The sequence below is a fragment of the Lates calcarifer genome, linkage group LG12 (assembly GCF_001640805.2).
Source record: "Lates calcarifer isolate ASB-BC8 linkage group LG12, TLL_Latcal_v3, whole genome shotgun sequence".
NCBI classification, from domain to species: Eukaryota; Metazoa; Chordata; class Actinopteri; family Centropomidae; genus Lates; species Lates calcarifer.
In genome coordinates, this window is record NC_066844.1 from 19,475,857 (window position 1) to 19,503,183 (window position 27,327).

At 43.0% G+C, this 27,327-nt stretch overlaps 2 protein-coding genes across 2 annotated transcripts in view; one reads left to right on the forward strand and one right to left on the reverse strand.

Moving 5' to 3' along the window:
- The first annotated feature begins 884 nt into the window (after positions 1 to 884).
- myog (myogenin) lies at positions 885 to 3,418 on the forward strand. Its single transcript, XM_018685841.1, has 3 exons — positions 885 to 1,684; positions 2,336 to 2,435; positions 2,560 to 3,418. The coding sequence occupies exons 1-3, from the start codon at positions 1,151 to 1,153 to the stop codon at positions 2,676 to 2,678; spliced, it is 753 nt and encodes a 250-aa protein (XP_018541357.1). The 5' UTR covers positions 885 to 1,150; the 3' UTR covers positions 2,679 to 3,418.
- Positions 3,419 to 3,521: 103 nt separating this feature from the next.
- Positions 3,522 to 27,327, reverse strand: part of ppfia4 (PTPRF interacting protein alpha 4) — a 54,444-nt gene continuing 30,638 nt past the window's right edge. The window contains exons 3-30 of the mRNA XM_018685840.2: positions 22,448 to 22,549; positions 22,063 to 22,227; positions 21,301 to 21,375; positions 20,629 to 20,700; positions 18,975 to 19,196; positions 18,343 to 18,477; positions 17,451 to 17,585; positions 17,176 to 17,259; positions 16,276 to 16,407; positions 16,056 to 16,118; positions 15,070 to 15,161; positions 14,830 to 14,959; positions 14,192 to 14,367; positions 13,243 to 13,471; positions 13,044 to 13,079; positions 12,838 to 12,959; positions 12,297 to 12,412; positions 12,125 to 12,206; positions 11,913 to 11,994; positions 11,528 to 11,728; positions 10,932 to 10,994; positions 9,461 to 9,487; positions 7,866 to 8,041; positions 7,548 to 7,645; positions 6,757 to 6,932; positions 6,041 to 6,109; positions 5,765 to 5,951; positions 3,522 to 5,068 (exon numbers count right to left, since the gene is read on the reverse strand). Coding sequence (XP_018541356.1) covers positions 5,025 to 5,068; positions 5,765 to 5,951; positions 6,041 to 6,109; positions 6,757 to 6,932; positions 7,548 to 7,645; positions 7,866 to 8,041; positions 9,461 to 9,487; positions 10,932 to 10,994; positions 11,528 to 11,728; positions 11,913 to 11,994; positions 12,125 to 12,206; positions 12,297 to 12,412; positions 12,838 to 12,959; positions 13,044 to 13,079; positions 13,243 to 13,471; positions 14,192 to 14,367; positions 14,830 to 14,959; positions 15,070 to 15,161; positions 16,056 to 16,118; positions 16,276 to 16,407; positions 17,176 to 17,259; positions 17,451 to 17,585; positions 18,343 to 18,477; positions 18,975 to 19,196; positions 20,629 to 20,700; positions 21,301 to 21,375; positions 22,063 to 22,227; positions 22,448 to 22,549 — 3,291 coding nt within the window. The 3' untranslated portion in view covers positions 3,522 to 5,024. The remainder of the gene's footprint in view (positions 5,069 to 5,764; positions 5,952 to 6,040; positions 6,110 to 6,756; positions 6,933 to 7,547; positions 7,646 to 7,865; positions 8,042 to 9,460; positions 9,488 to 10,931; positions 10,995 to 11,527; positions 11,729 to 11,912; positions 11,995 to 12,124; positions 12,207 to 12,296; positions 12,413 to 12,837; positions 12,960 to 13,043; positions 13,080 to 13,242; positions 13,472 to 14,191; positions 14,368 to 14,829; positions 14,960 to 15,069; positions 15,162 to 16,055; positions 16,119 to 16,275; positions 16,408 to 17,175; positions 17,260 to 17,450; positions 17,586 to 18,342; positions 18,478 to 18,974; positions 19,197 to 20,628; positions 20,701 to 21,300; positions 21,376 to 22,062; positions 22,228 to 22,447; positions 22,550 to 27,327) is intronic.

The window sequence follows — 27,327 nt, forward strand, 5'->3', positions numbered from 1 at the left end:
GAGCTATGAGGTGAGACATGTCCTGGAAGGATTAATACCCATTGGCTAGGCTAGCTCTACGACTCACTGGAAGAGGTCAGGACAACGGAGGCTTTATCTCTGCGTGGTCGTCTCATCTTTGTCTCTTGATTTCAGAAAGTAACGGGAGCCGGTATCAACTTAGTGTTCAACTTGCTTTACTGTACTCTGTCTGTTCCTGCACAGGCCTGTCTGGCTCTGGGTCTAGTACAGCTCAGAAGGTCACTTGCATCACGCTGTGCAACCATCTTAGAAGGAAAGTCAGCAGATATGAATGTGGTTATATAAAACCAAGACTCAGTAACAATGGCAGGAGCTTTTTACTGTATGTCATCTGAGATTTTACACATTTCACACCAACCCTAGTCAATCACCCTGAACCTTCAGTCACAACAGTGTTTATCTGTGACCTAGTTTCCAGTAAACAAAAATCTCTGGCCTTGTTTCCTTCTCATCAAGAACCACGAGTCAAACAACTTCTTGTCATTGCACATCATTGGCTCCTAGTAGAAGTGACAGCTGTCTCCAGCCCCCTCCACCCCCACACCCTTCCCACTTACCAATGGCAGGGGGACATGTATGGTGTCATGGAGGGAGACGCGAGTCTGGGATTAGCTCATTAAGGCGGACATCTTTGATCCGAGGTTATCTCTCCCATTTCCACGGGAACTTGATCATATCCTGGCCTCTTAAGATACACACAAGCGCACAGACCCGCACAAGGGCACGTACACTCATACACACACACACACACACACATGCACGCGCACACACCCACACACACAAATGGGCCCTAGAGAGCAGGGCCCAACAGAGATGTGAAGTGTAGATGTGCAGCAACAGCTAAACGCCAGGTCAGGTTTCTGGGGGCTCGTGCTAAATTTAACCCTGTGATCTTGCAGCAGGCAGAGGGGTTTAAATGCCAGCCTACAGTTGCTCCACACCAGTTGTTCTCCACACGTCTTCCACTCATCACAAACTCAGGCCGAGAGACGAAGACAGGCACGCACACGTACACTCCTGACACACACACTTGCTCCAGGCGGAGGACCGAAGCCCACATACAGTAGAGCAGTTCCAGGGGAAGCAGGGATCTTTGTCCCCTTAAATCCAGACCACAGCATTGTCCAGTATGGAGCTTTTTGAAACCAACCCTTATTTCTTCCCTGACCAGCGCTTCTACGAGGGAGGGGACAGCTATTTCCCCTCTCGCCTGCCCGGGGGTTACGACCAAACCGGCTACCAGGACAGGAACTCCATGATGGGCTTGTGTGGGAGTCTTTCCGGGGGTGTTGGAGTTGGGGTCACAGGGGCAGAGGACAAAGCCTCTCCATCCAGCCTGTCACCTCACTCCGAGCCCCACTGCCCAGGTCAGTGCCTGCCTTGGGCCTGTAAGCTATGCAAAAGGAAGACAGTGACCATGGACCGTCGGAGAGCGGCCACACTGAGGGAGAAGAGGCGTCTGAAGAAGGTGAACGAGGCCTTTGATGCCCTGAAGAGGAGCACCCTGATGAACCCCAACCAGAGGCTGCCCAAGGTGGAGATCTTGCGGAGCGCCATCCAGTATATCGAAAGGCTGCAGGCCCTGGTGTCCTCCCTCAACCAGCAGGACACTGAGACGGGACAGCAGGGACTGCACTACCGACCCAGCCCGGCCCAACCCAGAGTGAGTAGGACAGAGGAGGGATGAGGAGAAGCAGAGGGTCAAATATTAAACACTGAGACAAACAGAAAGGACAGACAGGGAAAAGACATGAGACAGGAGATGCTGAAATAAAAATCAAAGGTGGAGTAGAAAAAGAGAAACACTAGATAAGAAAAAATTGGAAAAATGGTCAAAAATAAAAATGACTGATGAACTGATTCAGCCTAAAGCCTGCTTTGGAACTGATCGCTTGGGATAGATTTTGAGCATTCAGTTGTGGAGATAAACCCGTGTATCTGTAATCTGTAATTTTGTGCAATTATTTTCAGAGATGTTTTAAGTTATAATCCAGTTTCAGATTTTATTTTTTTTGCTTTATATCTGATGGTTTAAAAGACATCAAACAGAGTAAAACTGGTGCCAAAATATAGCAAAACATCAGCTTCAGTCAAAATTATATTGTTGCCATCTGTATTTTCTGAGGGGAAAATCTTATTTCTCCTCCTGATAGTCCTTGTGTAAGTTTGTCTCTGAGGGGGTCACATGATGGTGTGTGTGTGGTATTACACTGCACTGTAGTGTGTGCTGTATGTCTATCTGGGGCAGGGTGTGCCGTGTCACAACACAGAGTGAATGACAGCAACTTCTGTGTGTGCATCTCCATGGTAACAGGTGTCGTCGTCAAGCGAGCCCAGTTCAGGCAGCACCTGCTGCAGTAGCCCAGAGTGGAGCAGCACCCCAGAGCAGTGTACGCAGAGCTACAGCAGCGAGGGTGAGTGCAGTTCATACACACACACACACACACACACAGACACACACACAGTCTCATTAGACAGCACAGTCAGATTAGTGAGCCCTCACTCGGACGCTGAATGTGTGACTGGGTCTCTCTGCAGATCTCCTGAGTGCCGCTGACTCTCCAGAGCAGGGGAACATGCGTGCGCTGACCTCCATTGTGGACGGCATTTCTGCGGCAGATGGAGGTGTGGCCTTTCCCGTGGACATTCCCAAATAGACCCTCCACACATCAGACCCATAGGTTCACAGATATCCGAAAACAAAAAGGAAATTCATGGAATGTAGGCTGACAACCAATCCCAAATTCTGATTTAATTTATTCTTTAGCTCTACTGATCTGAGTGTTGTCTTATACTAAATTTAATTATTTATCAAGGTTGTAACTCTTCTGATCTATGGGTGTGCTTGCCAAACTGAATTCTTCCTGTTCACAATGAGGCCTTATTCTCTTTATTCCCTGCCTTATCCTGTGGTCCAGACCTACCTGTCAGATCTTCAGGAGCTTAGTCTAACTATAGATTCAAAGATTTTGCCGCATGAACCCAACACCTAGTTACTTCTGTGGATCTCTGATATGTCTCCAGTCTGATGGAGCTACAGAGGAATAACAAAACCTAGTTTTTGTCTTTACTTAATTTAAGTTTTCCTCTTTTCGAAACCTTTCCCTGATCTTTCATTCTTTTTGTGTGTGTTTTTAATGCTTAAAAAAACATGAGTTTATTTGTGGGGCCAATATGTACCATGGCAGTTTTGACCAAGATCTGCTTAATTTAAACTGGTTATGAATGCTAGTGATGTAAATACGTTCCCTTTTTCTACAGAGTGGTTTTGCCATTTTATTTTTTATTTTTTGCTAACTTATTTTTGACTTTTATAACTAAGATTGTTGTGTATTTGTAGATGTTCCAAAAAGTGATATTTTCTGTCCAATTCTTGCAATAAAGACCATTTTCAATACATTGCCTGTTTTTGACTTAAACTAAAATGAGACACTTTAATGTCAAAAGGGACACAACATCCAAAATTTTTAAAAAACAGCTTTACTTATATCTATATAGTGTCATAAATACAGTACACTTTTTTAAATAGCCAAATAATAAAATCTTGATTTGTCAGCATTGTTTCACACCTGGAATAAAGACACAGTACTCATAGCTGCCACATAGCACATTACACCTTTTAGACACCTTGGAAAAACTGTAAAATAAAAAATAAAGTGAAATAAAAGATTGTACACCCATCCAGCAATTCACTGGCTCATATGCTGTGTTCTCATTGGATGAGGAGTTGGTCAGCCAAGAGTACTGACTGCTCACTGGCACGTCTCTATGGCAACTAAATGGGAGGCAACGGGGCAGGATTAGACGAGCCCGCTGCTTTGAGCAGTATAACGTGGATATCGTTGGCTGATGTTGAGCAGCAGTTTACAGTTTGATTTGAGAGAAAAAGTAAGGAATCAACAGAGAGGAGCTACAGTGTTCACACTACCCATCCACAGAAAAGAGTCATGGTCACACGGCTGGGGTCGGCCTTTCACACACAACCTCTCCACAAGTCTTGAGCAAAGAGACTCACTCGTCCACTCACGCGCACATACACACACTCTTCATATTAAAGGATTCTCTCTATTCTAGGCTACATAGTGTCATACAGAAGGCGAGAGAGGCGGAGAGAGGAGAGGTAACAGCTACATAGTGTCAAAAGAGGAGGAGAGAGGGGGGAAAGAAAGAACTGGAGAAGAGGCAAAGAGAGAAAAGTCTGAAATTGGACCCATGAACCTGTGAAGAGTCCTTGTAGAAACACACCCCCTCCTTTGTGAGTCCCTCCCACTAACGATTCACACACTTACAGCATACAGCAAAAGACACACAAAGGTCCGACACAGAGAGAAAGAGAAAGAAAGAGAAAGAGAGAGAGAACAGTCACTATCGAATACAGGGCATTGGGTTTCATACAGCAATGATATTATATTATTTTCCATATATATTTCCAATATATATATAATATTTCTATAAAAAACATAAGTCATCCATTTTATGTACAGAGACGATAAATGAGTAATACCTTGCATAACCGGTAGAGGGGCAATATGCAGTGGGATCTGCCATTTATACAAGTATTCATCATTCCCAAATCCAAGTCAACAGCTGGTCACCTTCACTTTACATCTTTTTGTTTTTTACACTAACCAACTATTGTTGTTCCTACGACTCGATGACACAGCAAAATTGGCTTGGACTTGGCCATGTTGAGACTAATAGAACCAGGACAAGAACCCACAGCTGAGACCAGGGGAGCAGGAGCACAACACCACAACAACAAGGCTACTGGGAGCACTGGGGTAAACTGGGAGAGACCGGGATAAGTCTCCTTTACAGCAGCGAGCGCAGCCAATGAGCACTCTCAAGAGTTCAAAGGTCAGAGTTGGCCTCTGTATTGCACGTGTCCGAAGGAGAGGTGAGAGGTGAAAGGTGGGAGGTGAGGCTGGGCAACAAAGGGGTGAAGACCTACACCCCCCCCCAGTGGCACCCAGGTCTTCCTCTCCAGATTTGGCATATCACTCTCAAAAGGCCGCAAGCATGTGTCCGTATAGGTAATGAGAATGCACTGGAAGAGGAAAAAAATGAGAAAATGAGAAGAAGAATGGGAAGAAAGAGGGAGAAGGAGTCTGAGAGATTGTGAAACAACATTTATATCAGGTAAAATTAAAGACAAAAAAATCCTTTTAGATAATAGTGTCAATAATGAACCAAAAACCTGGGCCAAACAATATTTCAGTATTATCCTGACTGTCAACAATTTCCATTAAAATACCAAAATGATCAACCACAACTACTCAGTCTGTGGCACTTCCATGCATTGATTCCTACCGAAAATATAAAATGTTAAAAACATGTAGGTTCATTTTCATTTTCAATATGTTAGCCTGGTATTGTAAAGGTATTACCACATTCCTGCCTCATGCCACACAGCTGGGCAATGCTTGTTAAAAGCATATGAACCTGGAAGTTCAGCAGTTTCAGGCAGTGTTTTGTTAGCTTACCTGTTAGCATTAGCGCTCCTGTTAGTAAGCAGAGAGTAGTTAGCATGAATAGGTCCGCACAGCCGAGGGGTCGAGTCTCGGGGGCGCCGGGGGAGGAGCTTGAGAGGATGTGGCATAGAGGGATGTGGGCACAGCAAGACAGAGAGGACACAGCATGCAGTTAGTCAGTCAGGACAAGCAGAGAGAATGGTAAGCACATAGATAAACACAGAAATATACATATGCTGAGGTAGAGTAGTCTGGTTAGTACTGTAACACACCTTCAGGTTGGAGCTGTTTCTTGGGCATCAAATTCACAGAGGGTGGCATGGACATGGAGGGCATACGGAAGCCCGCAGGCAGTGTTTCCATGGAGCCTGCCATCATCCCCAGCCCCGCCCCTCCCTCACGTGCCCGAAACCTCTTGCGCCATGATGGAGAGCGTCGAAAAGTCTTGTCATCCCCACTCTACAGGGACAGGGAGAAAAGCGAGGTCAGTCAATTGGCCCTTCTTCAACAATATTGTATTTGATCAAAGCAGCAGCTTGAAAGGTCACCTCCTCTAGTCGACGGTCCGTCCCCAAGGCTAGCAGGTTGTTGAACTCCCTCTCCAAAACCTGCCGTGCCTGAAAAACAGTGCAGACAGCCTCTGTGAGCAGGAGACACAGTGACGCTGTGAGTTAAGCAACCAGGGTCAAAAATAAACAGGAGCTGAGGGCAAAATGTCAATGAATGCTCTTGAAATACCTGTGAAATTAGAAACAGTTCCTGATCTAATTAGAAAAAAAAACTCTATGTTTTTAATTGAACTGCCCAAAACAATCACCTATAAATATGAAATTGGGCAAGTAATCTGTACTGAAGCCTGTGACCAGGGAATTCTTTTAAGTGAGTTCTGGGCGAGAACAACTGAGTGCTTTTGATCTGAGAACAACTGATACAGAATCTGAAGCCGCAATAAATGCTGGCACCATGTTGTCAGGAGTAGAGGGAAATGCTTACAGCACAGAAACCACAGTGTCAACAAAAAGTAAATCAACTAATCTCATAAAAACCTCAACCATGACTGTTGGAAGATGGACTGGTTGGCCATTACGCCTGCTGTGAGCCTCTGGTACACAGCAGGCCTTTTAGCTAATATTCAATACACGTTTTATTTCATGATTCACTAGGACTCTCATCAAAATGGACCAAACTGATACCTTTCTCTCAGTCAAATCAGTTCAGTCAATGCATGCTGAATGTGAATGGTTATAGTTTCCTCGACAACCACCTGTGTGTTCTGCATAGGGATCTGCAGGATCAGCGCTAGGCTGCTGTAGTCGAAGGTCTCATCAAGAGAGACGAGCGCCCCATGAACACCACTTTCCAACAGGTTGCCACTGTACTCCCTCAGACCAATGGACTGGACCCAGTGGATCACCTGCTCGTTGGTCCACACCAACACATCTACAGTAAAAGAGAGTGGCTCAGATTTGTTATGCACAATGACGGAATATATCGTTAACAGCAAATAGAAGCAACTTGATGTAGAGAAAGAGAACTAGAAAGAGAGAGAGAGAGATAAAGAGATATTGTGCATGTCCACATATTGTCAACTCACTGGCACACTCTCTTTGTTCATTTAAAGCACAGCTGTCAGCCAGCTTTCCAAGTTGGAACAGGCGGTGTGTGTGTGTGTGTGTGTGTGTAAACAGGGCAGGATTGTGATGTGACACGACAGCTGAGTCAAGTTCATGTGCAGAACTCAAGGTCAAAAGGGCGAAAGGACTGGCTAGATCTGTGTGTGTGTGTGTGTGTGTGTGTGGACTACTCTTGGTATGTGGAGCTTTGGACCATAAGACTGTAGGCCTGCTTCAGTTGGCTTTTTGTCAGTCTAAGGTGCAGCTGTTTCAATGCTCAGGCCAAATTAACAATATCAGGCAAAACCACTAGGTGGTACTCTGGACCTGACGAGAGTTTGGATGTGCGTGAATTAGTGTTTGAATGTTTAAATTTGTGTGCTTGCTGCTTTGCTTTTTTTCAGTGTGTGTGTATGTGTCTCGGGGTGTGCATGAAGTGTACCTTTCATGTCGTGTTGGCTGTCCTCTCTCCGGCGCTCCAGGTCTTTCCTGTCATAATTGAGTCTCTTCAAGCACATAATCCCATACTGCAGACTAGCCCTGGTACAATATACACACACACACACAGACACACAACACACACACACACATGCACACACAAAAACATGATGGAACAAACAAGCTCACACACGCACACACAGAAAAGGATAAGCATATATGCATCATTAGCCTTCTCATCTCCATTGCTAATGTATCCTGTTAGCAGATGAAAGTAGAGACTGATCAAACAGCAGCTAAGCTAATCACCGTGGCCACAGACCTATGGAAACTGTCCACCATCTTGAGGTGGCTCCTCAGGTCCTTCTTAGTCAGGTGGTCCAGCATGCGTGCGTCCACCAGACACTCCATGAAGTAGGAGCGGTACTGAGGCAGACCAAGACTGGGCAGCCACTCGTTCCCTATCCACTCATGATTCATGTCTCCATATGCCAGAGTCTACATGGAGAGGAGAACATAATGCTACTAATTTGTACAAAAGAGAAAGAGAGACTGCTTTCTGTTTCAGGATTATACACCGTACATGTGTTCATTGATGTGAGACTGCAGATATACTTTGGTGCCAAAAGCTACTCAAGTGGTAAAACAAATGAAATTTCTGAATCATATTGTGCCCAAATTGCATGCGTAAACTCTGAGTGATTCAAGTGACTGAACCTGATTTCACTGTAGGTTAGTACAAAAGGTCTTTTTCACAGCAGACATCTTGACATGTCGCATCAGCAAAAGCACAGGTGTTACTAATAACATTAACATTATGCATGCCAGCTTACTGTCATTACTTACTGGGACACTTAAATCGAACTAAGCCATTGTTAATGTTATTAGTTACACCTGTGATTTTCCTGCTACCACACCTAAAATGTCTGATGTGGAGAAAAAAACTCTATAAAAGTTCATTGGTCCTATCTGAATGCTTAAACATAAATAGGGTGGTAGAGCTTGAGCACCTTAAGGCTCTGCTCAGGGGGAGCTGGTTGGAGTTTTGGACAGCAAACTCAGTGTCTCAACAAGCCTATTTCACAGCAGATGTGTGTTTTAACATTTCACAACAGAATGATGGCTGAATTCCATTAAGCTAGTTGAGTTTCAGTGTCCTTGTGTTGTACATGCTGGTTGAATAAAATGAATCTAATGGAGCCATCGTTAACATTATTAGTAACAGGCTTTTTCGTACTGTGACGAGTCAACATGTCAGCCTTGACAAAGACCTTTCAAAATAGGTAAAGGCATTAGCTGTCCTGCCTTATAAAATATGCAACAAAGCTAACAAGAGAGCTGGGGAGACGTCCATTAAGCATGGCCTGAGGTGTAATCAGGTAAGCTAAGGGAAAATACCTGTGTGGGTGGACCATGACCATGTGGGTGCTTTAAAAACTACAGCTCCCTGAGGCTTTGAAAGCATTCCAATTGCTAAGATAATGGTAATGCAAAGAAAATGACCTTCCATTTTGGTTAAGGTGTCATTTCACTTAAACAACGAAGATTTATTTTTCCACTCACACTTTCTGGCTCCTTACCATACAGATTTCAATGTGTCAAGGTTATGAGATATTGATCTCTGAGTTTACCGTTGGCAACCATCATAATGAAAGTGAGATTTTATTTAAAAAAAAAAAAACAAAACTCAACTGCAGTATATTTTACCTAAAAGAATATGTGTGTGTGTCTGTGTGTGTATATATATATATATATATATATATATATATATATATCTCATGTCATTTTTCATCACTACAGAATATTTTGCTGAAAGTGACTGAGATGCCCTTCAAATTCATGTGTATTCGAGAGGCGCGTGGGCACAGTTTCAGTGTGTGTGTGTGTAGACAGATGTTAGCAGATCAGTGACCTCACCTGTGCCCAGCTGCCCTCCTCATTGTCCTGAGTGGCAGCATGGCAGAGACAATACACAAGGTTAGAGAGACAATGGCTAAACAAACATGCACATACTGCACATTTAAACACACACACACACCATCAGGACCAGCAAGGTCTTCTCTGCTGGCCCAAACACCGTCACTCTGTATTAACACTGAGCTATATTTTTACATGTTTATTTTATTTATTTTTTATTTTTTGCCATTGACACTATATGTATTAAATCATTTCCAGTAGTGTATTCTCTTCATCTCATCTCATTTCCTCTTGGTTGTGCTGCTTCCAATTCAGTCTGTTTATGTCAGAACTTTTATCGAATCAGATTTCAGCTCCGCCTTGCCAGGTTAACAGAAAACTTTAAAATGAATGGCAATGAAACTGTTGCCTCGCGGATCCTTTTACCAATGAGATTTTGAGTTGGCGAGGACAGGGCCTTCTAGCAGGCCTGCACTAACATCAACATGTCATTTGATTGGATGGTCAGAGAGCGTACTGGTTAGGGCTAGCAAACCGCACGAATAGCTACTAGCGCAAGCTAAAAGACGTTAGTATAGATTTAACAGCTGTTTTTTTCAACCCACAATGGCTGCACGACGAGGAAGAATTCAATGGCTCTGCTGTAGAGATTGTCTGTGCGTCTCAGTTCCAACAGTAAGCCCTTTTCTATTGCTATGGAGACTAACGCTGAAAGTCGAGTCTGCCCAGTCGTACTTCTCGCACAAGTTTTAATCCGCGTTAGGGCTGAGAATGTCCTCTCGACAGCAGCAGTTTCGGTGAGTAAAATGCATCTTGCCTATATTTTAATGTTTACGTCTTTGTCATTTTATTAGTTAATATCGATGCTTCTGCTGGATATGATGCGTGTAGCGCAGCTGTGGCTGCAGTGTTTGGAGAATTATTGAGTTGTGTTAATTAAGTCTTTACAGCATTGCTTCAGTAATGGCATTTATTCTGGCTATGACACCATATGCAAAGTTCTGTTACACTGCGTTTCTGTATATCGTTGATGGTTTTTATAGCCGTGACATCATAATGACGGTATTAAGAGGTGGGTTAATTCAGGTGGGACACCAGTGAAGGCCTAGGTGTTAAATGCACGACCAGCAACCACTGACAGATACACAAAACTCTTTTGGAATTTTTAGACTGCAGTTAACCTTGAATCATACCAGTTAATTGTAATTACACATCAGCACTCATATGCTTAATTGACTTTTTCATGGCAACACAGATCGCATGACCACAGCTTACATCAGTTACATCCGACACCCACACACAAATACCAGCATGAGCACAAAATGCATTAGCATGTGATGTAGTAGGTATTTAAAGGGGTCTTCCGGGAGAGGACATATGTGTGTCGTGGTAGGGACAGTGTGAGTGTGAGAGAGTGTTTAGTGGAGGATATAGGGGAGGGGGAAGGAGGGAGCACCCAGATGGTACTGACCGCTTTGGTGGAAGAAGCCAGGTTCTCCATCTCTTCATGAGTCACCCACACATTTCCGGAGGACTGCTCAAGGGACGAAAACACACACACACACACAAAGGCAAACGCGCACACACACACATGCAAAAACACACCCAAGAATGCAGTCATGTGTATATTTTCACACATACCGACCCCCACGCACACACACATACGCAGACGTAGACAAACATGTACACACACACAGACAAACATTGTGTTGAGTGATGCCAAGGGAGGGAGTGTATTTCAGGCAGATAGCTTGTAGCTATATCTGGCACTATTTATGTGCCATTTTCCCACAGATCCCCCATGCAATTTATGGCAGCAGAAAAGGACAAGTCAACCCAGTCAAAGGCAGAAATCAGCCTCTACCGTGTTCCGAGCAGAAAAAGAGTGATGGGTCACCCCAGGGTGCAGAGTGAAGGTTTAGCCAAATAGTGGAGGTTTTTAGTGTAGTCAAGTTTTGTGCAAGGTAACATGTTTATTTATTTACTTGCAATTTGCGTATGCACGTTTATGTGCATGAAAATAGCAGTATGTGCGTTCATGAGTTGTATTTGAGTGTATTTTTTTACCGTTCTCGATGTGAGTGGTGCTGAGGGGCTGGTGAGGGAGACCATCTCCTGGATGGCCAAGCGCAGCTTGAGTCTGTGCAGAGGGTTGCTGATGCCAATTTCCCTCTGGATCTCTGTGTCTGACAGAGCTGACATGATGGCTCCGCTCTTCACGTTGGCACGACAGGCTGCCACATACCAGGCTGGCATACCCACCCACAGCTGGTGAGAGGCATCAAGATATTCAACATCACCACCATTGTTGCCATAAAAGGTCAGATAAGAGAAGGGTGCAGATAAGGCTGTTCCGGTCAATTTAGTATTTGATATAATTGTATTCCCTTCTGTATTAGATACAGTATCACCCTGACATAAAGACAGATATAGAAACAGATTAGTGGAATACCTCTAGCCAGGAGACGACAGTAGGGCCATCCCACTGGGCAAATGGCAGACCTCTTTTCCTGGCATCTTCTAGAAGCTCATGTCTAAAGATGGAATTTGAAAAAAGGAAGAAGGAAAGGAAAACAACCAATGAGAAGGCTGGGTTAATAACTAAAATGTCAAGAAAGAGAGAGAAAAAACACACAAATTCAGGGAGAGAAAGGATGCTTTTACTTTTTCTTCATCCTGCGGTCCCTCTCAGCCTGAGTGCCCAGTTTTCCCAGAGTCATAGTGTCACCGATGCCCATCTCAAAGTCTGAAATACAGCAAAACAGTGTTAATTTTGTATCTTTAATTTTGAATCTCACACAGTGTGTGGGACTATGATATGTAGTCTGCAGTGTACCTGATAAGGCCGGTAAGGGCTGTCCATCCCTGCTGACTCCTGTCTGGTCCATTCGACCCTTCTCCTTCTTCCCAAACAATCGGCCAATAGATGACTTGATGCCCTTCTTCTGCTTGCTGCAAGCAAATAAAACAGTGAGATCAGTGAGCAGGAACAAATGTGTGTTGTACAGTCTGACACATTATTACAAACTGTATATTTTATGTAAAGTAACAGACTTTATGTCTGTGCAGCAGACAAGGATTCATACTCTGCCTTAGCATCTATCATCACAGCTGCACATGTGCCAGAAAACAGTTACAACATATGTAACAGTACAGTCAGCCTCATTCAGTATTCATTGTTTAATTCATTGGGGTGCAGTGTACAATATAACTCAAAGACTATTGAGCTTTGCTTGTATCAGTATCCATGGTGACAGCTGTTTCCTGTGTATGGTGGACACCTGTGGGTTTATTCCAAAACCTACGTACTTAAATGTAAGGAGTTAGTGGGGAAGGAATCAGTCTGGGAAAGAGCTTGTGTCTGTGTGTGTTTTTACCCTCGACCATCCTCCAAACTGCCTGTGAATTGGGCAAAATTGGTTTCCAGTCGTAAACTGCGGGGGGAGGAGGGCGGTGATGTCTCACACTTGATAGTAGCTTTGTCCACCTCCACTGGAGACTGGAAGAGTCACAAAAGCAACTCAGTCGCAAAAAGCTACCATTGGTCAGTAAAAAAGCAGTACCGGTTTACTTCCAAACTTACTGCTACTTTCCTGCGGTGTTTCCTCAAGTCGCTTGGCTGTTAAAGGAAAAAAAACATGTGTTCGACATGAACAGTTTTTTGGCCATCAGCACAATCAGCGTGCATGTGTTTGACATGAACAGTTTTTTGGCCATCAGCACAATCAGCGTGCTGCTGTTTGTGGATATATATGTCAGATGGAATGTGTGTGCTATCTGACCAGAGTCATGATGCCTAGATGGTGGCTGGTGTTGCGTCCGTGGTGTTTAGGTGTGGAGTGGCCGCTGGTGGGTGGGGAGGAGGATGATGCAAGGGACTGGGCGGTGGCGGAGGTGGGCAGGGCCCGGGGTCGAAGCGTCACGTTGAGTCCGTCCATGCTCCCGCTGTTCACACGGGACTCAATCTCATCAGAGCGCAGGTCTGCTGACTCTCTCTCTACCTGGATCATCCTGCATAGACAAACATGCATACATACATGGTTAGGTGATCATCGTAGCGTAGTTAACATACTGTATATACCCTGTATTTCTGTATTGGTAATTGAAATGATTTGTATGCCATAATAATGGTCCTCATATTTTCAGTGATTTCTTTTGTCTTCCACAAATAGGGCTCAGCTTTTTATTTAATTACAACTATTTATTTAGTTGTTTAAAAAAAAGTTAAATTGCAATAATCTATAAAAATGTGGATATAAAAATACCATATGTAAGAAAAAGACTTTATTGCTTCAGGGGAGTCTGGCTCCTCTGTAGTGTAATCAGCAGCTATTTGCATTTTCTCTCCAGAAGCTTATTCTGAGGTGTCACATGAGGACCTTGTTTACTGTAAACTGCAATAAATAGCGTCCTCTCCCAGCAGGAAACAGTACTGAAAAGTGAAGAGCATTATCTCCATGTTGTCATCTCTGTATCTAATGTCACTATCAGTTCCGCTGCATCCTTTCTGGCCACAGGCCTTCGTGCATTGCTTTAACATGTAGCGGCACTTTTATTCGCTGTAGTATCTTCAAAATGTCCCTGTTCTTGTAATTATTTGTTGTATTATCTACAATACTTTGTTCCCCTCTTATCTGTATCCTGTTTCTTGCTGCTGCACTGACCCAATTTCCCCATGGGGGATCATGAAACTGCCATGTGCTGTAATCTAATGTGCCTGCGATGTGTCACCTTATCTCTTCATTGATAGCGTCAAGCTGCTCTTGCAGCATGAGAGCAAGAGTCTGAGCATCTGATTGGCCGCTGGGGGAAAGCAGGGCAGAGCTAACGTCGTCATCCAGGTCTGACTCGGCCTCGATGTCGCTGCCAAGGAGGTGGCTGACACTGCCACGCAGAGATGGGTAGTCCTGTTCAAACACCGCACACACCTGAACACAACACACACACATGAGCTTTAAGACAAATGAATATATCTAATATGCTGTATTAATGAATCCTGATAACACACACATGTAAATATAGGCCCACAATATGACAGTTGTGGAAGTGTGTAGCCAGTTATGAGAAGAAATGGATGAACAGGAAACTTACATCAGACAGCATGTCCATGGCAGCAGGTGAGAGAGAGAGACAGAAAGACAGAGAGGTTAGTAAAGAATGGTGAGGAGGGCATGAGGATAATCATAGACCAGCCAAGCACTGACACTTATTAGCGAAGCAGACGTGAATTTGGATACAGCACTGGTAAGGAGCTGTGTGGTTAGAAGAACTGCTGAAACATGATCTTGCGATTTGTATCTTGGTCATCCTGTTTAGTGTATGTGGAGAACTGTAGGGTTGTTTTGGTCTGATAAAGACATCATTTGCACCTTGTTTGGGTCGTCTCGTAGCGCTGACAGCCTGCCCTTCTGTGCCCGCCTGATCACAGTTGTACTGTAGTGGCCATCTTGGCCCTCCACCACTGAGAAGCGAAGATCACTGGAGCTACCCAGGTGAGACCTGGAATTACATACATAGAACAGATCACCATCAATAATGTCTGAAGCAGTACGTTAGAGGATGAGTTTGAGAGAGCATATGTGGAGGAGGTGTACTGTATCTGTGTGTACCGAGGGTGAGTTCCGTCTCCAAACACCCCACTGCGGCGTTTCAAATGGTCGATCTCATTTCTCAGCTTCTCGATCTCTCCAATCAACCGTTCCTAAGGGAGGGTGCGGCATTATAGACAATGTATTCAGATTGTTTACTTAAGTAAAAGTAGCAATACCTACACTATAATACTTCTCCATTACAAGTAAAGGTAAAGACTAAAAGTCCATGTAAAAAGAAAAAATCTAGCATTCAACATTTAACTTAAATAAAAGCACAAAAGTATTACATGTAGTATTAAAGTTAAAAGTTGCTTTGGAGGAAAATGTCCCCTGTCAGTGTTACATTGGTTTGACATTTGGGCAAACTTTACTTCGTACTGAGAGTTAGCTGAGAGGATCAATATACTTACTTACTTATTTACAATATACTATATCTTACATCTGTGCAGTCGCCACCAGCCGGTTAGCTAGTTTAGCAAGACTAAAAACAAGGGGAGAGATCTAGCCTGTCTAAAACCACCTGCATCTATCGTTACACTAGGCTTTTGTGGCTATAAGCAAGCAATATATAGATATAACATGTTAATTAGAGAGGTTTGAGGTGCTGGTAGATGGATTTTGTTATCTTCTGACAGAGCCAGGCTAGCTATTTCCCCCGACTTCCAGTCTTTATGCTAAGCCAAGTTATTTAGCAGACAGATGAGAGTGGCATTGAGGTATACGTATATGCTGTTCGGTAGCATCATCACTCATAATTTTTTTTCCATATGAATGTAAAATGTATTGCAGTAAAAGGTGAAATATTTCCCTCTGAAATGTAGATTAGAAGAAGTAGCAAAAAAATGGAAATAAAGTAAAGTACCTCAAAACTGCCTTTAAATATAGTGCCAAATGTATCTACCGTAGTTATTTTACACCACAGATTACGGGGCATATAAATTGCTGGTGAGGTGATGATAGCAGTGTCTCAATGGTTATAAATGATTCATTCAAGTTATACTGACCCTGGTGTGGTGAAATTCTTCAAGCTGTTTCTGGCAGTTTTCAAGGTCCTGAATAAGGGAGTTCTAGACAGAAAAGTCATAAAACCACGTCAAAACAAATCTGTGTTCCAAGTAGAACATGTGTTCATACTATATATTAATTTACTCAGTGAGGCAGTAACAACAACAATATGAGCTGCTGCTGCTTAGACGAATGTGTGTCTGTATGTACAGGCCTTGCCTTGTCCTCCAGGGCAGCCATGCGTTCTTTCAAATGGAGCTGCAGTCTTTCATTGGACTCAGTGAGCAGACGATCCACAGTGTCAGATAAACGCTTGTTGTGCTCCTCATTCATTTTCTCCCTTTGACGAGCCTGATGACCAGAGAGAGAGAGAGAGAGAGAGAGAACCAGACGGGTGGAATGACATTGTCAAATTTTCACTTTGACACAGACTCCATTTGGGTGTATTCATGAAGCTAATCACACATCTCTGCTTGGATTAAAGGATGAAGTGTGTATTTAGCCCAAGATCACCAGCTGCCAAATATAGGTCTTCTTGGCCAACAATGGATCTCACAGCCAGAACGATTTAATTACAGTCATTTACGTGATGATGAAAAAGGGTTAAAAGCCTTCTCTTAAATGGGAATCGCTGTGCTTAATATGTATTCTGCAGTAATTTCATTAAAGTAAATTAACACAGACACACACAAAACACACATCTGCATCCTCTGAGAGCTCCTTCAACTAAATATAGTCATGAGATCGCACAGAGAGAAAGAGAAATTAGCCTTGCGTGAATTATTCAGAGTCTAAAGATAGCAGCCAATCAGTCTTATGGGGGGTGGGGGGTAGGGAGGGGATGTGTTGCAGCGAGATATGTGGATTTGGTTCAAATTCATGCAACAGTGCACCAGGAAAATAGAGAGCTCTTCATATGTGTGTCTGTCCTGTGTGTTTGTGTGTGTGCATGTGTGTGAGGTGTATGCATGAGGGAACACAGAGCCAAGAGTCAAGGCGTCCAGCTAATGTGAAGCATCAGCCCACGCATACACACATAACACACACACACATCATAGCGAGAGGTCAGAGAGGCCCTGCAGGGCTGGTGCACACACACACACACACACACACACACACCCTTCCTAGCTCTTGGTTCTTCTCCTCCAGTTGTGATTCCAGCTGTCTGAGACGCTCCTCCACGTTGCCATGGCGCTCCTCAGCCTGCAGGGGGAGACAATTACATATAAGTACAACTGCCTCTATAAGCTCTCAAACTATATTTACATGTCTGGGTGCCTCTATATATTTTGTGACTATAAATCAGTACCACTCATTTTATTTTTATCTTGTGTCTATCTCTATCTATTATCTCTATCCTGTGTGTTGTGTTTGTTTGTATGTGTGTGTGTTACCTTGGAGAGCGCTGCCACTCTCTGTGCCAGTTCAGCTTCCACCTCTGGCAGAGTCTCTGCCTTCCTCATGGTCTGAGCCAGTCTCTGCTCTGCCATCTCCAACATCTCCTGCAGCTGGCGCACCTTCTCTTCACTCTGACACACACGCACAGATTCACACATAAAAAAGAGGGACATTAGTGCGATCACAAGAGAGGTGTAATTGGCATAGTGCAGCCAACGAGTAGCAAGGACACGACACACGGGCCCCGAATGGAGGATGTTGCTGGTATTCCCCATGTGGTGCTGAACTCAGATTCACCCTGAACTACACATGAACCTCTGAGTGGGATGTTTCTATTGTTTTCTCACTCAGTGACTGTAATATTCCTCAATTCTTAAATACATTGTCACACTTTTGAAAACCTCATTGATTTTCAGATTTTTATTACCATCTCAGCTTTATTGTGGATGACATGGTTGAAGTGTGAAATATTAAAATGTTGCAACAGAGAAAGAGAGGGAGAGAGCATATTAGCCTGAATCCATAACTCATGTCATCTTGTATCAAGATAAATGTGCCGTTTTTGGTGTCTGTTAACAACACATTAGGACTGTAACACATCCAAGGTAACCTGAACACAGCAGAATAATGACATAACACATTCAGAAATACTGATTCAGTCCTTATGTCAGGGTTCATTAACTGATTTGTGACAGAGCAATTTCCACAGAACATGTGCTTAAATCCCAATTGTGTTTGGTGGAATTGCTCAACTTAGTTTAATGTAACAGGATGTGACATTAAGGAACGCAGCCATCATTCATTTCAAGTTAACTTTTACAGCAGTTACAGTATGTCTGAATGATGGTTTACTGTTTTGACTGATGATTATACACTGTCTTATGTTACCTGTCGGTGCAGGGAGTCCTTGGTGGCCAGCTCATTCTCCAGTTTGTCATTGAGGTCGTGGATGTGTGTGGTCTCCCGCTGGGCAGCCAGGTAGCGTTTCTCTAACGTTGTTATTCTCTCCTCCATATCCTCTCTCTGCAGGTGCAAAAACAAAACAACAATAATACAACAGGAAAATCATGAGAGAAACACAAACAACAATGTGCACGATGAGGCCAAGAGCCATAACCGGTTTACTTTATGTCTACATGTAAGGCCAAAGTTCCCTGTTACATGATTTAGTGTACATTATCTGCATTGACCATCATAATATCATATATTGCATTTACAATACATGAATTGTATGTGCTTTACTGCTTTGTAGTGACAGAAAATGACACAAATGTATGTGAGTTACACTTATTCAGCCACTCTCAGCCATCATCATTATTGAGTGAGAACTCAATAACATGGGAAACAAAGGTGTATATTTTAAGTTATGATATAGTAATATATAGACCTATGTTTTTTTTCTCAGAAAACAGCAGAATGTTAAACTTTCTCAGCTTTTTACTTGAAAAGCTCCACGTTTTTGAAGCCAGCTGTTCTCTGTGCTTTCTCCCAGCACAAAAGAACATTTCCTTTACTCTCACCTCTCTCTGTTCCCTCTGTTGTTTGATTGACAGCTCCTCGCTGCGGCTCAGTTCTCGGCGTGCGTTTGCAAGCTCTGTCTCAAGCTCAGCCACACGGGCATTTAGAGTGGCAGAGTGCTCGCGGGTCTGGGCCAGCTCCTTATTGGTCCGATCCAGGAGCTCCTGAAGCTCAGACACCCGACTGCCGTCATCGTGAGCGTCTATGGAGCCATTGGGCAGTCTCTGTAACGTGGACACACAAATTAATAGATATATACAGTACATGCATTGTCACATACAATTGATCTTGAACTGAATAACACAGAAAACACACTTAGAGTTGTTGGGGAGCTGATAAAGTTGCGTGACCTAGATAAAAAAGTGTTGATTTTTATGCATACAAGGGCGGGTTGTGTGGGGTTAGTCTGCTGTGTTGTTGTTTTGATGTTGTTTCTCTTCTCTTCACAGCTCAAAGTGCAGTTAATTCCAGGGCCTTAATTAAACAAACCTTTGGGGACACATATTCAGGCAACACGGTGGGCAACCAAAGTTAGTAGGACCCCCTCTGCTCCCTCATGTTCCCATTTTGCCTGCTTATGAATACCTTACAGAAACAGAAACATACACACAAACAGTGGGGGAAATAGAGCTAAGCGGTGCGAAGCTGTGTAATAAAACACACCAGGTGACTGTGGCAATTGTGCTGAAGTGTAGCCACACAAACTCATTAGCTTTAGTCCCAGGGACATTGAAAACAGCATTGTACAGCCATTTGACTGACAATCTGCAGCAATAATTGGGTTCAACATCGACCTGAGATTGTCTTGATTAGGTTTCTAAACCAGCTTCCCTGAAAAACTACATGTGGTAATGATAATTTTATGGTGTTTTGAATTAAAATGCCCCCTAAAGGATGAACGTTGCAACATCAGTAACTCCAGCAACTGCCAACCGGGCAGCAGGTGTCTGTCTGGATAAAAGTCCTGACACACAGTTTACACCCTGAGATGTCTAAATAGCACTCTTGTTCTTAATGCTCGGAGTCTAGCCAATCCTCTCATCTCTTATCTGCCCGTGGCCATCCTTTGATACAGTCATCTCCCTTCTCTCATCCTTTCTTAAGGGTAAGTTATTGATTTATCAAGTTTAATTATTCTTTAAATAAAAACATATTGATGATTTTGGAGGGGTTGTTTTTTGCTTTCTCTATCTCGAAGCCAAAGAAACAAGAGCCAAAGTACATAAGTGTATCTTTTACTGTTCCTCCTCGGCTGCCCAGCCCGTAGAGAAGGAAGAATTCTATCCAGATACAAACAGGCTCTGCTGTTTAATCACGAGGAGGTTTGCTACTCCCTGTGGACGGACCCAGACATAGTTACATAATGTGCACTTGTTTCAGGGTGGCCCTCAAACCAGGGAGGACAGTGCTCACACAGAGAGCCTGAGCGTCAGGTGTTATCAGAACTATTTGGAAGGTAATGGGGGATTTATGCTACATTTAGCTCCATACACTTGTGTTGTGTATAAGAAGTGTATGTGTGAGTAGATGTGTTAATGTGTGGGAGAAAGCCAGAAAGAAGATACAAAGAGAGTGACCAACAGCCAGACAGACAAATACTACATGCAGACAAAAGTAAAGCACAGAGCAGAGAAACAATCACACAGCCAGGAAGACCTTCCATGTAGGTTTGGATCCATCTGTTCGCTCCACTGAGTCACCATCCTTCCTTTGTCTCACCATATTCAACTGTAAAGTAGATTAAAAAGAAAAAAAAGAAGAACAATGAACAAACTTTACACATTTACTACCTTTTCTTTTCCTTCAGTGAATCAAATAACAAAAACGCAGCCTCCCAAAGGGAAGCCTGGTTTCAGACAACGCGCTCCACCATACTTTGCATAACTACAAATGTGAATTACACAAGAGGAGGGAGGGAGGTTTTGCTTCAGTGAGGGTCTGCTCCTCTTAAAAAAAACTGTGATCAGTGCAACTTAACAAGCTTTGACTTTGAATCTTATATGACCCACTAGGATACTAGCTGCTTCAACTGAATCTGCTGTGAATACTTAGCATAATTTTATCTTTAGAGTGATTTCTCTAATGACATTTTTAAATAGATGAGTACAGAAGGTTAGCTTGTGTGTGTGTGTGTGTGCGTTTATGAGCAGAGGGCTGAGAAGACAGAGCCTCTCACCCAGCGTGACACTTGGAGTATATATCAGATCAGACAGGAGGCTTCAACAGATGTCTGCTAGGGACTGAACAGATGTTTCGCTTACCAGTAACCACACATAGGAACACACAGAATCACAAACACACACACACATTAAAATATGCACACCACACCTCTTGTGTTGTAGCTGCTAGCTGTCCCTCCAGGGTGGCCACCCTCTCCAGAGCCACCCGAAGCCTCTCACGCACCTGATGAAAACATAGACAACAGACACGTTAATACAAAGTCCGGAAACAGGAGGACGTGCTCATGTAGAAGCACAACACCAGTGTGACCTTGAATAAAGAAAAATGTAAAAACACTGAGAATTTTAATCTGGAAATAGAGGTATTTATTTGGTCTTACAATTCATAATTACTTAAATTGATTGTATAACATTCTCAAATAGTGGCTGGGGCCTTTTATTTACCTCAACTGAAAAGAGATGCAATTTTATTATTTTGTATTTCCCTGTTATATAACTAAATGATCATATTTTATTAGCAGCTCCTCTCTGTTTTTTCATCTGTCTCCAGTTGCTGTCTCACTGTAATTTGCTGTTGCTGTTGTTTGCTTTTAATTAAAACTCAAGACTTCCTCCATCTGTTTCATATTAAAAGCCTTTTGGCGATAATCTCTTTCCTTTCATGGAGGACTTTTACTCTGACACTCAGGAAGTGTTGAGGCTCATTAACAGCTTAACAATGAGAAACCAAACGGCACAACAGAACTGATCAGAGTTAATTGGTGAGACAGGACGGCAGTTCTGTTAAAAAGTCAAACTTGTGGAAATACTGTGACTTGAAGTTATCAAATGAGGCGTCTGCCCCTTGCATTTATTTGTCAGCACAGATTGCAGCCCTTACGTGTGTGTGTGTATGTGTGTGTGTGTGTACCTTTTCATCCAGAGCCTTGTGGTGTTCAAACAGCGACTTCAGAGCTTTGAGGACCTCCACTTCGCTAGAGACTCCAGATGGCGGGGGTGCCTGTCTCTTCACCACTGTCATCCTCAAACTGCGTTCGTGGCGAGACACCAGACACTCCAGGTGCTCCAACAGCAGCTACAGTATGTACACGCACGCACCACACACACACACACACCACACACACACACACACACACACACACACACATGCATGCACGCACGCACAACCAAAGAGAATACTAATTTCAAGCTCAGAAACATTATTTATTTTCATCAGAATCGCGTCACACTCACATATGCACATGCACACGCTCAAACACACGCACACAAACACACACACACACTCATACACATACCCTGGTGTTGTTCCTTTCAGCTTTCAGCTCAGATATTTCCTCCTCTTTCTCCAGCAGCTGCTCCCGGCATATGTTCAGCTCCTTCGTCAGGGTGGCAAACTCCTACACAACACACACACATACAGAGGTTAATACTATATCACTGATCAATAATGGACTCTACTTTTGTGAAACTGAGCTGCTGTAACCTTAGGGTGCAAACAGAAGTGGGTGTGGCTGAGCAGTTTTTGCAGTTTTCTGGTGACTGGAAGTATAAAGCACACTCCTGGCACAGGGCTGCGCAGGTAATTGTTAGTACCTGTGGGGGAAGAATACTTTATCTGCAGGTGAAGTTGGAGCAGACTTAAATAATGGGCAGTTCAGGCTGGTTTCCCCCGAAGAGAGAACAGCTCTTGTTTGAGAGATGCTGAATGAGAAATGTTTTCTGTGCACCTGCGATAAGAAGTGGTCTGAGTGGGTTGAAACCTCATGACAAACCAGGCACCAAAATGGCGCTGTGTTATCTGATCTGCATAAACACAACCTCAGCTGTGCCACTCTGCCCACCTCAGTGCTCACCTCTGAGTTTTTGAAGCCATAAAATTACAGTAGCAAGCGCAAAAACAAGTGGACTACATTTTTTTTTTTAACTAAAGCGATACATATCCGTGGCAGTGAATATCAAGTTGCAATGATTTTCTGAACATATCTTTTGAACCTTATGGACTGTTCTGATCAAAATGTAATGATATATTTCATTATATTGCACAAAAAGTATAATATGAATACAACAGAGAGAACTGAGAGCAGTGAGAACAGTGTCATCCTTTTCCCTCTGCAGATCAAACACATCCACACATAACTCTGGATGATGGACTTTTTTTCTATTAAACAGAGAGCAGATGATGCAAAATGAATTCTTAGCTGTGTGAGAAAAATGTATTTCACTGGAGAGCGGTCTGATTTATTGATGTTCATTCTTCATGCTTCTCAATGTTGACAGAAGGCTAAGCGCTTCGCTGAAGCTTTTAAGCCCTTGCAGTGCTCCAGATGTCCTTTTATAGCCACATTTGAAAAACTTGACCGATGAGTGACGTGAAGTTGGACCACTGTGGTTTCTGGTTGGTTGGGATCCATTCAGTCAGTCAGTCAGTCAGAAATGGCATGTTTGAGGCAATTTTCTTTTCTTTTTTCTTTGTGCAAACTGGTGGCACAGAACAGTGCGCAGATCCAGCTCTAAGATGCTACTGACCCCTTGGTCAATATGATCATGTAACATAGAGTTTGGACAACAGGAGTAATAACACACCTCCTGCAATTTAAAGGTTTAGCCCACACCAACATAATAATTCAGCTGTGATGTATACACCACTATGCTGGATGAAAAACCACCTTAGAATAATAATAAAAAGTTTGACATTTTGGAAAAACTTTTTTGCTTTCTTGGTGAGTTAGATGAGATGATTGACACCACTCATGTAAATATGTGGATACAGCCAGCAGCTGGTTAGTGTAGCTGTAAACAGAGGAAAACAGCTAACTCTGCTCTGTATAAAGTTAAAACTAATCCATCTGCCAGCACCTCTAAAGCTTATGATCGATACATTCTAGTTTGTTTAATTAACTTGGCTGGCTGTTTTTCTGTGTTTACAGTCTTTACGCTAAGCTAAGCTGACCAGCTGTTGGATGTAGCCTCATATTTACCATACAGATGTGAGAGTGGCTAAGCTAACAAAAATATATCTGGGCCCATTATTAACCTGTTACCGCACGTGTGCATTGTAATTACTTCATTATAAAAAAATGCACCTCTCCCGTTCAGTACCTCTACTGTTGTTGAGTGTGCAATGGATTACTTCATGAAGCCTCACAGCTTCTCCAACACTATTCAAGATAGCAGTGCCACCTATTCACGGCTCCACTAACAACCACATATTGCAAGTTTGATGGACATTTTATGTACGTTTGGAGCTGTAAAGAGATGGCTCCATTAACTTTAATAGTCTGGGAGAACGTTGTGATGGAACTGCAGCAGCATTGTGCTGTGTGTTTGGTTTTTACAGTATATAAACTTTAATGGCATTTCACCTGGCAATTTTTCATTTCGGGGTGAACAAGTCCGTTAAAATCACAGCGGTCAAAGGTCTGTGAAGACATTATGACTTAGTCCCAGCAAAAAACAAGTGATCTTAAAACAGTTGGCCACACACCAATGGTAGAGCATTTAATGTTAGCAATGTAGTGGCAGGCTGACTGACTATCTGATCTATCTATCAACCTGATGCAGTAAGACCTACCCATATATCACTGCAAGACAACATTTAAAACTGTTATTACGTCCGATGTCTGGTCTGGGATTATAAAGTCTCCACATCCTGTCCTGCTCAGTTAAATCAGAGCCGTATAAACTGATTTTAACACAGTTTTCTTTAGATCAGTGAAGAGGAGGTGAAATGTCACTCTCTGTCTTTGTCCTTCTTGTACAACCAATATTTCAAGCTCTGTCTTGCTGCTATCTATAAGCAGTCAGTCCTCCTCAGAGGGCTTTTTCCCAGTCCCCCAGCCCTACACTTAATCCATTTACCTATGTGATTTTGTCTTTCTCTGTTATTCTGTCTGCCATCTATTAGATTTATACAAGATGAGAAACTACTGCAGTTACAGTATACAGCAGAGAAGGAGCCAGTGACTCACACAGTTCCTGCTGGAAGTTGTTTTTTAAAATATTTTCTGTGGTTGTGGAGCAAAGATTGGGTAGCTGTTTGTTTACTGAAGTGTGTACATCTGTGTGAGCGCATGTGTATGTGTGAGTCTGCGTGTGCATGTTGTTTGAACATCTCTTGGTGCTTTGTTGGCATTTCCTGCGAGCCTGGCTTTAGTCCAAACCAATACCCAGAGGCTTATGCTCTCTCTGCTTGTCTCAAAACACACACACAAACACACACACGCAGTTGTGGTACTCCCTACAGCCATGACACTGCACTCTCCGACTCACATTTGTCACTGATGACCCAAACACTGGGCCTGACTGAGAAATCAGAATTGGTCCACGTTGCTACACTTAAACTGTAGCAAAGATGGCAGAGCACTGCGTGACAGGCCTGGTTGAGAATGCCAGTGCACTGATACACCTGCTATTCTCAACAAGTCAGGTGTAACCAGAACAGTTGTCACCCAGCAGCTGAGGTACCAAAAATGTTTCCAGCTAGGGAAAGGTGCAGTATATGTGTGCTTCATGAAACATTCTGATTTCTAGTTTTAACAGAGTTAAACTGGCTCTATTGTTATCATGCACTTATCCAAACTACTGAACCGAATGTGCAGAACTGGATGTGGTTGTATAATGAAAATTCCCATTTACTCTGGATAGAATGCTTTGATACACAGTCCCTATAAGATCATGGTGATTTTACATGATACAAGTATAAACTCAAGTCACAAGGCATGACTATAATGCTGAGGACTGACAAATACCATAAGTTATTGTAGGAAAAATCTGGTTCTGATGTTTTATCAGATTTTAAAGTATAAGCTCAGTATAAACTTCTTACTTCTTTCATACACTCCTGAATAATCTCCTGCAGCTTTCATTCTTTCATACTACAGAAACCATAACCACATAGAAACTGGTGGAAAAAACAACAACCCAAAAAAAAAAAAAAAAAACCCACGCTGAAAAGAATTACTTAATTTGACAGCACAGATTTTTTTTCTCCTTTTTAAAGATGATAGGCTGAGTACTTCAGGAGCTGATGGTGGATATTTCTTTGCCTGGAGGCTGAAGGATCTTAGTGGTGAGCTGTACACGGACCTGTAGTCTTTCACTATGTGCATGGGATATAAAAGCAACATTACATGAAGTCAGGGGGAGCAAAACACACATGCCTTGCCTCAGCTGAGTTGTCAATAATGATTGAGTAAATCAAAGAATTCAGATCTGAGAAAAACAAACTAACACACAAACAAACTCACAGATTTCTGGATCTCTATTGACCCTGCCCACCACGCTGCAAGCAAAAAAAAAACAAAAACAAGACAGCGAAATGTGTAGTGGTTGTAGGGGGGTGGGGGACTGAAAAGGGAAGAGAGAGGGGGAAGGAGCGTTGGGAGGAAAAGGGGGAAAATAGGTCAGCTTGTTCATTTTACTTTCCACTTTATTCCACAGGGGCGCACCAATAGACAGGAGCTCAGCCCAAATCCACCAGCAGATGTTATAGCTCCCTGTCTCTTCCAATCATGGCAAAAAGGCTCAACAGGCCACCTCTCGCGCTCTCTGCTTTATCTCTTCATCCTGTCATCCCTTTGCTTTTTGGGAGCTCCCTGCATCTTCCCCAAACTGTTTCAGCAAAAAGAAATTGAAGAAACACACCCTGACAAATCACTAAGAATAGATGAAGGTATGAGTACATAACTTTTGTTAGGAGTATTACATAACACGACAGAGAAATGTTATATATAAAATATAACATTTCTTTGTCTAGACAAAAAAAATCTATTTAATTTCTAATGAAGGTCTGTCAAACACCTTCCCTCTGGCAGCTCCTACTGCTTTTTCTTTTGTTCTCTCTTTCACGCACACACACACTATCACTGTGTGCACTCTGCAATCCTAAACCCCCCAAAACCATGTGAGCTTTGAAAATCCCAGGATGTTTATTCAACTTCGCACAACAGTCAGATACAGACGCGCCTCTTTGACAACACAACCTTGACATCTGTCAGAGAGCATATATCATATAGAGCAGAGAGAAGGTTCTGGGCGTCTGGAGGAATGCTGCTCTTCTGCCTCTAAACCACAATGTGAGATAGCAAGTGGGTACCAAACACTGCTGAGCCCAGACATTGTAAAGGGATTTCTCCCCTTCGCTTCCTTAAGCAGTTTGGGATTAAAGGATGAAAAA

What these genes read in the sequence shown, in the direction of transcription:
- myog (XM_018685841.1), top strand. Translation starts at nt 1,151, where the DNA reads ATGGAGCTTTTTGAAACCAACCCTTATTTCTTCCCTGACCAGCGCTTC. An exon ending in CCAGCCCGGCCCAACCCAGA is followed by an intron (nt 1,685 to 2,335) that starts GTGAGTAGGACA and finishes CCATGGTAACAG; the next exon opens with GTGTCGTCGTCAAGCGAGCC. An exon ending in GCAGAGCTACAGCAGCGAGG is followed by an intron (nt 2,436 to 2,559) that starts GTGAGTGCAGTT and finishes GTCTCTCTGCAG; the next exon opens with ATCTCCTGAGTGCCGCTGAC.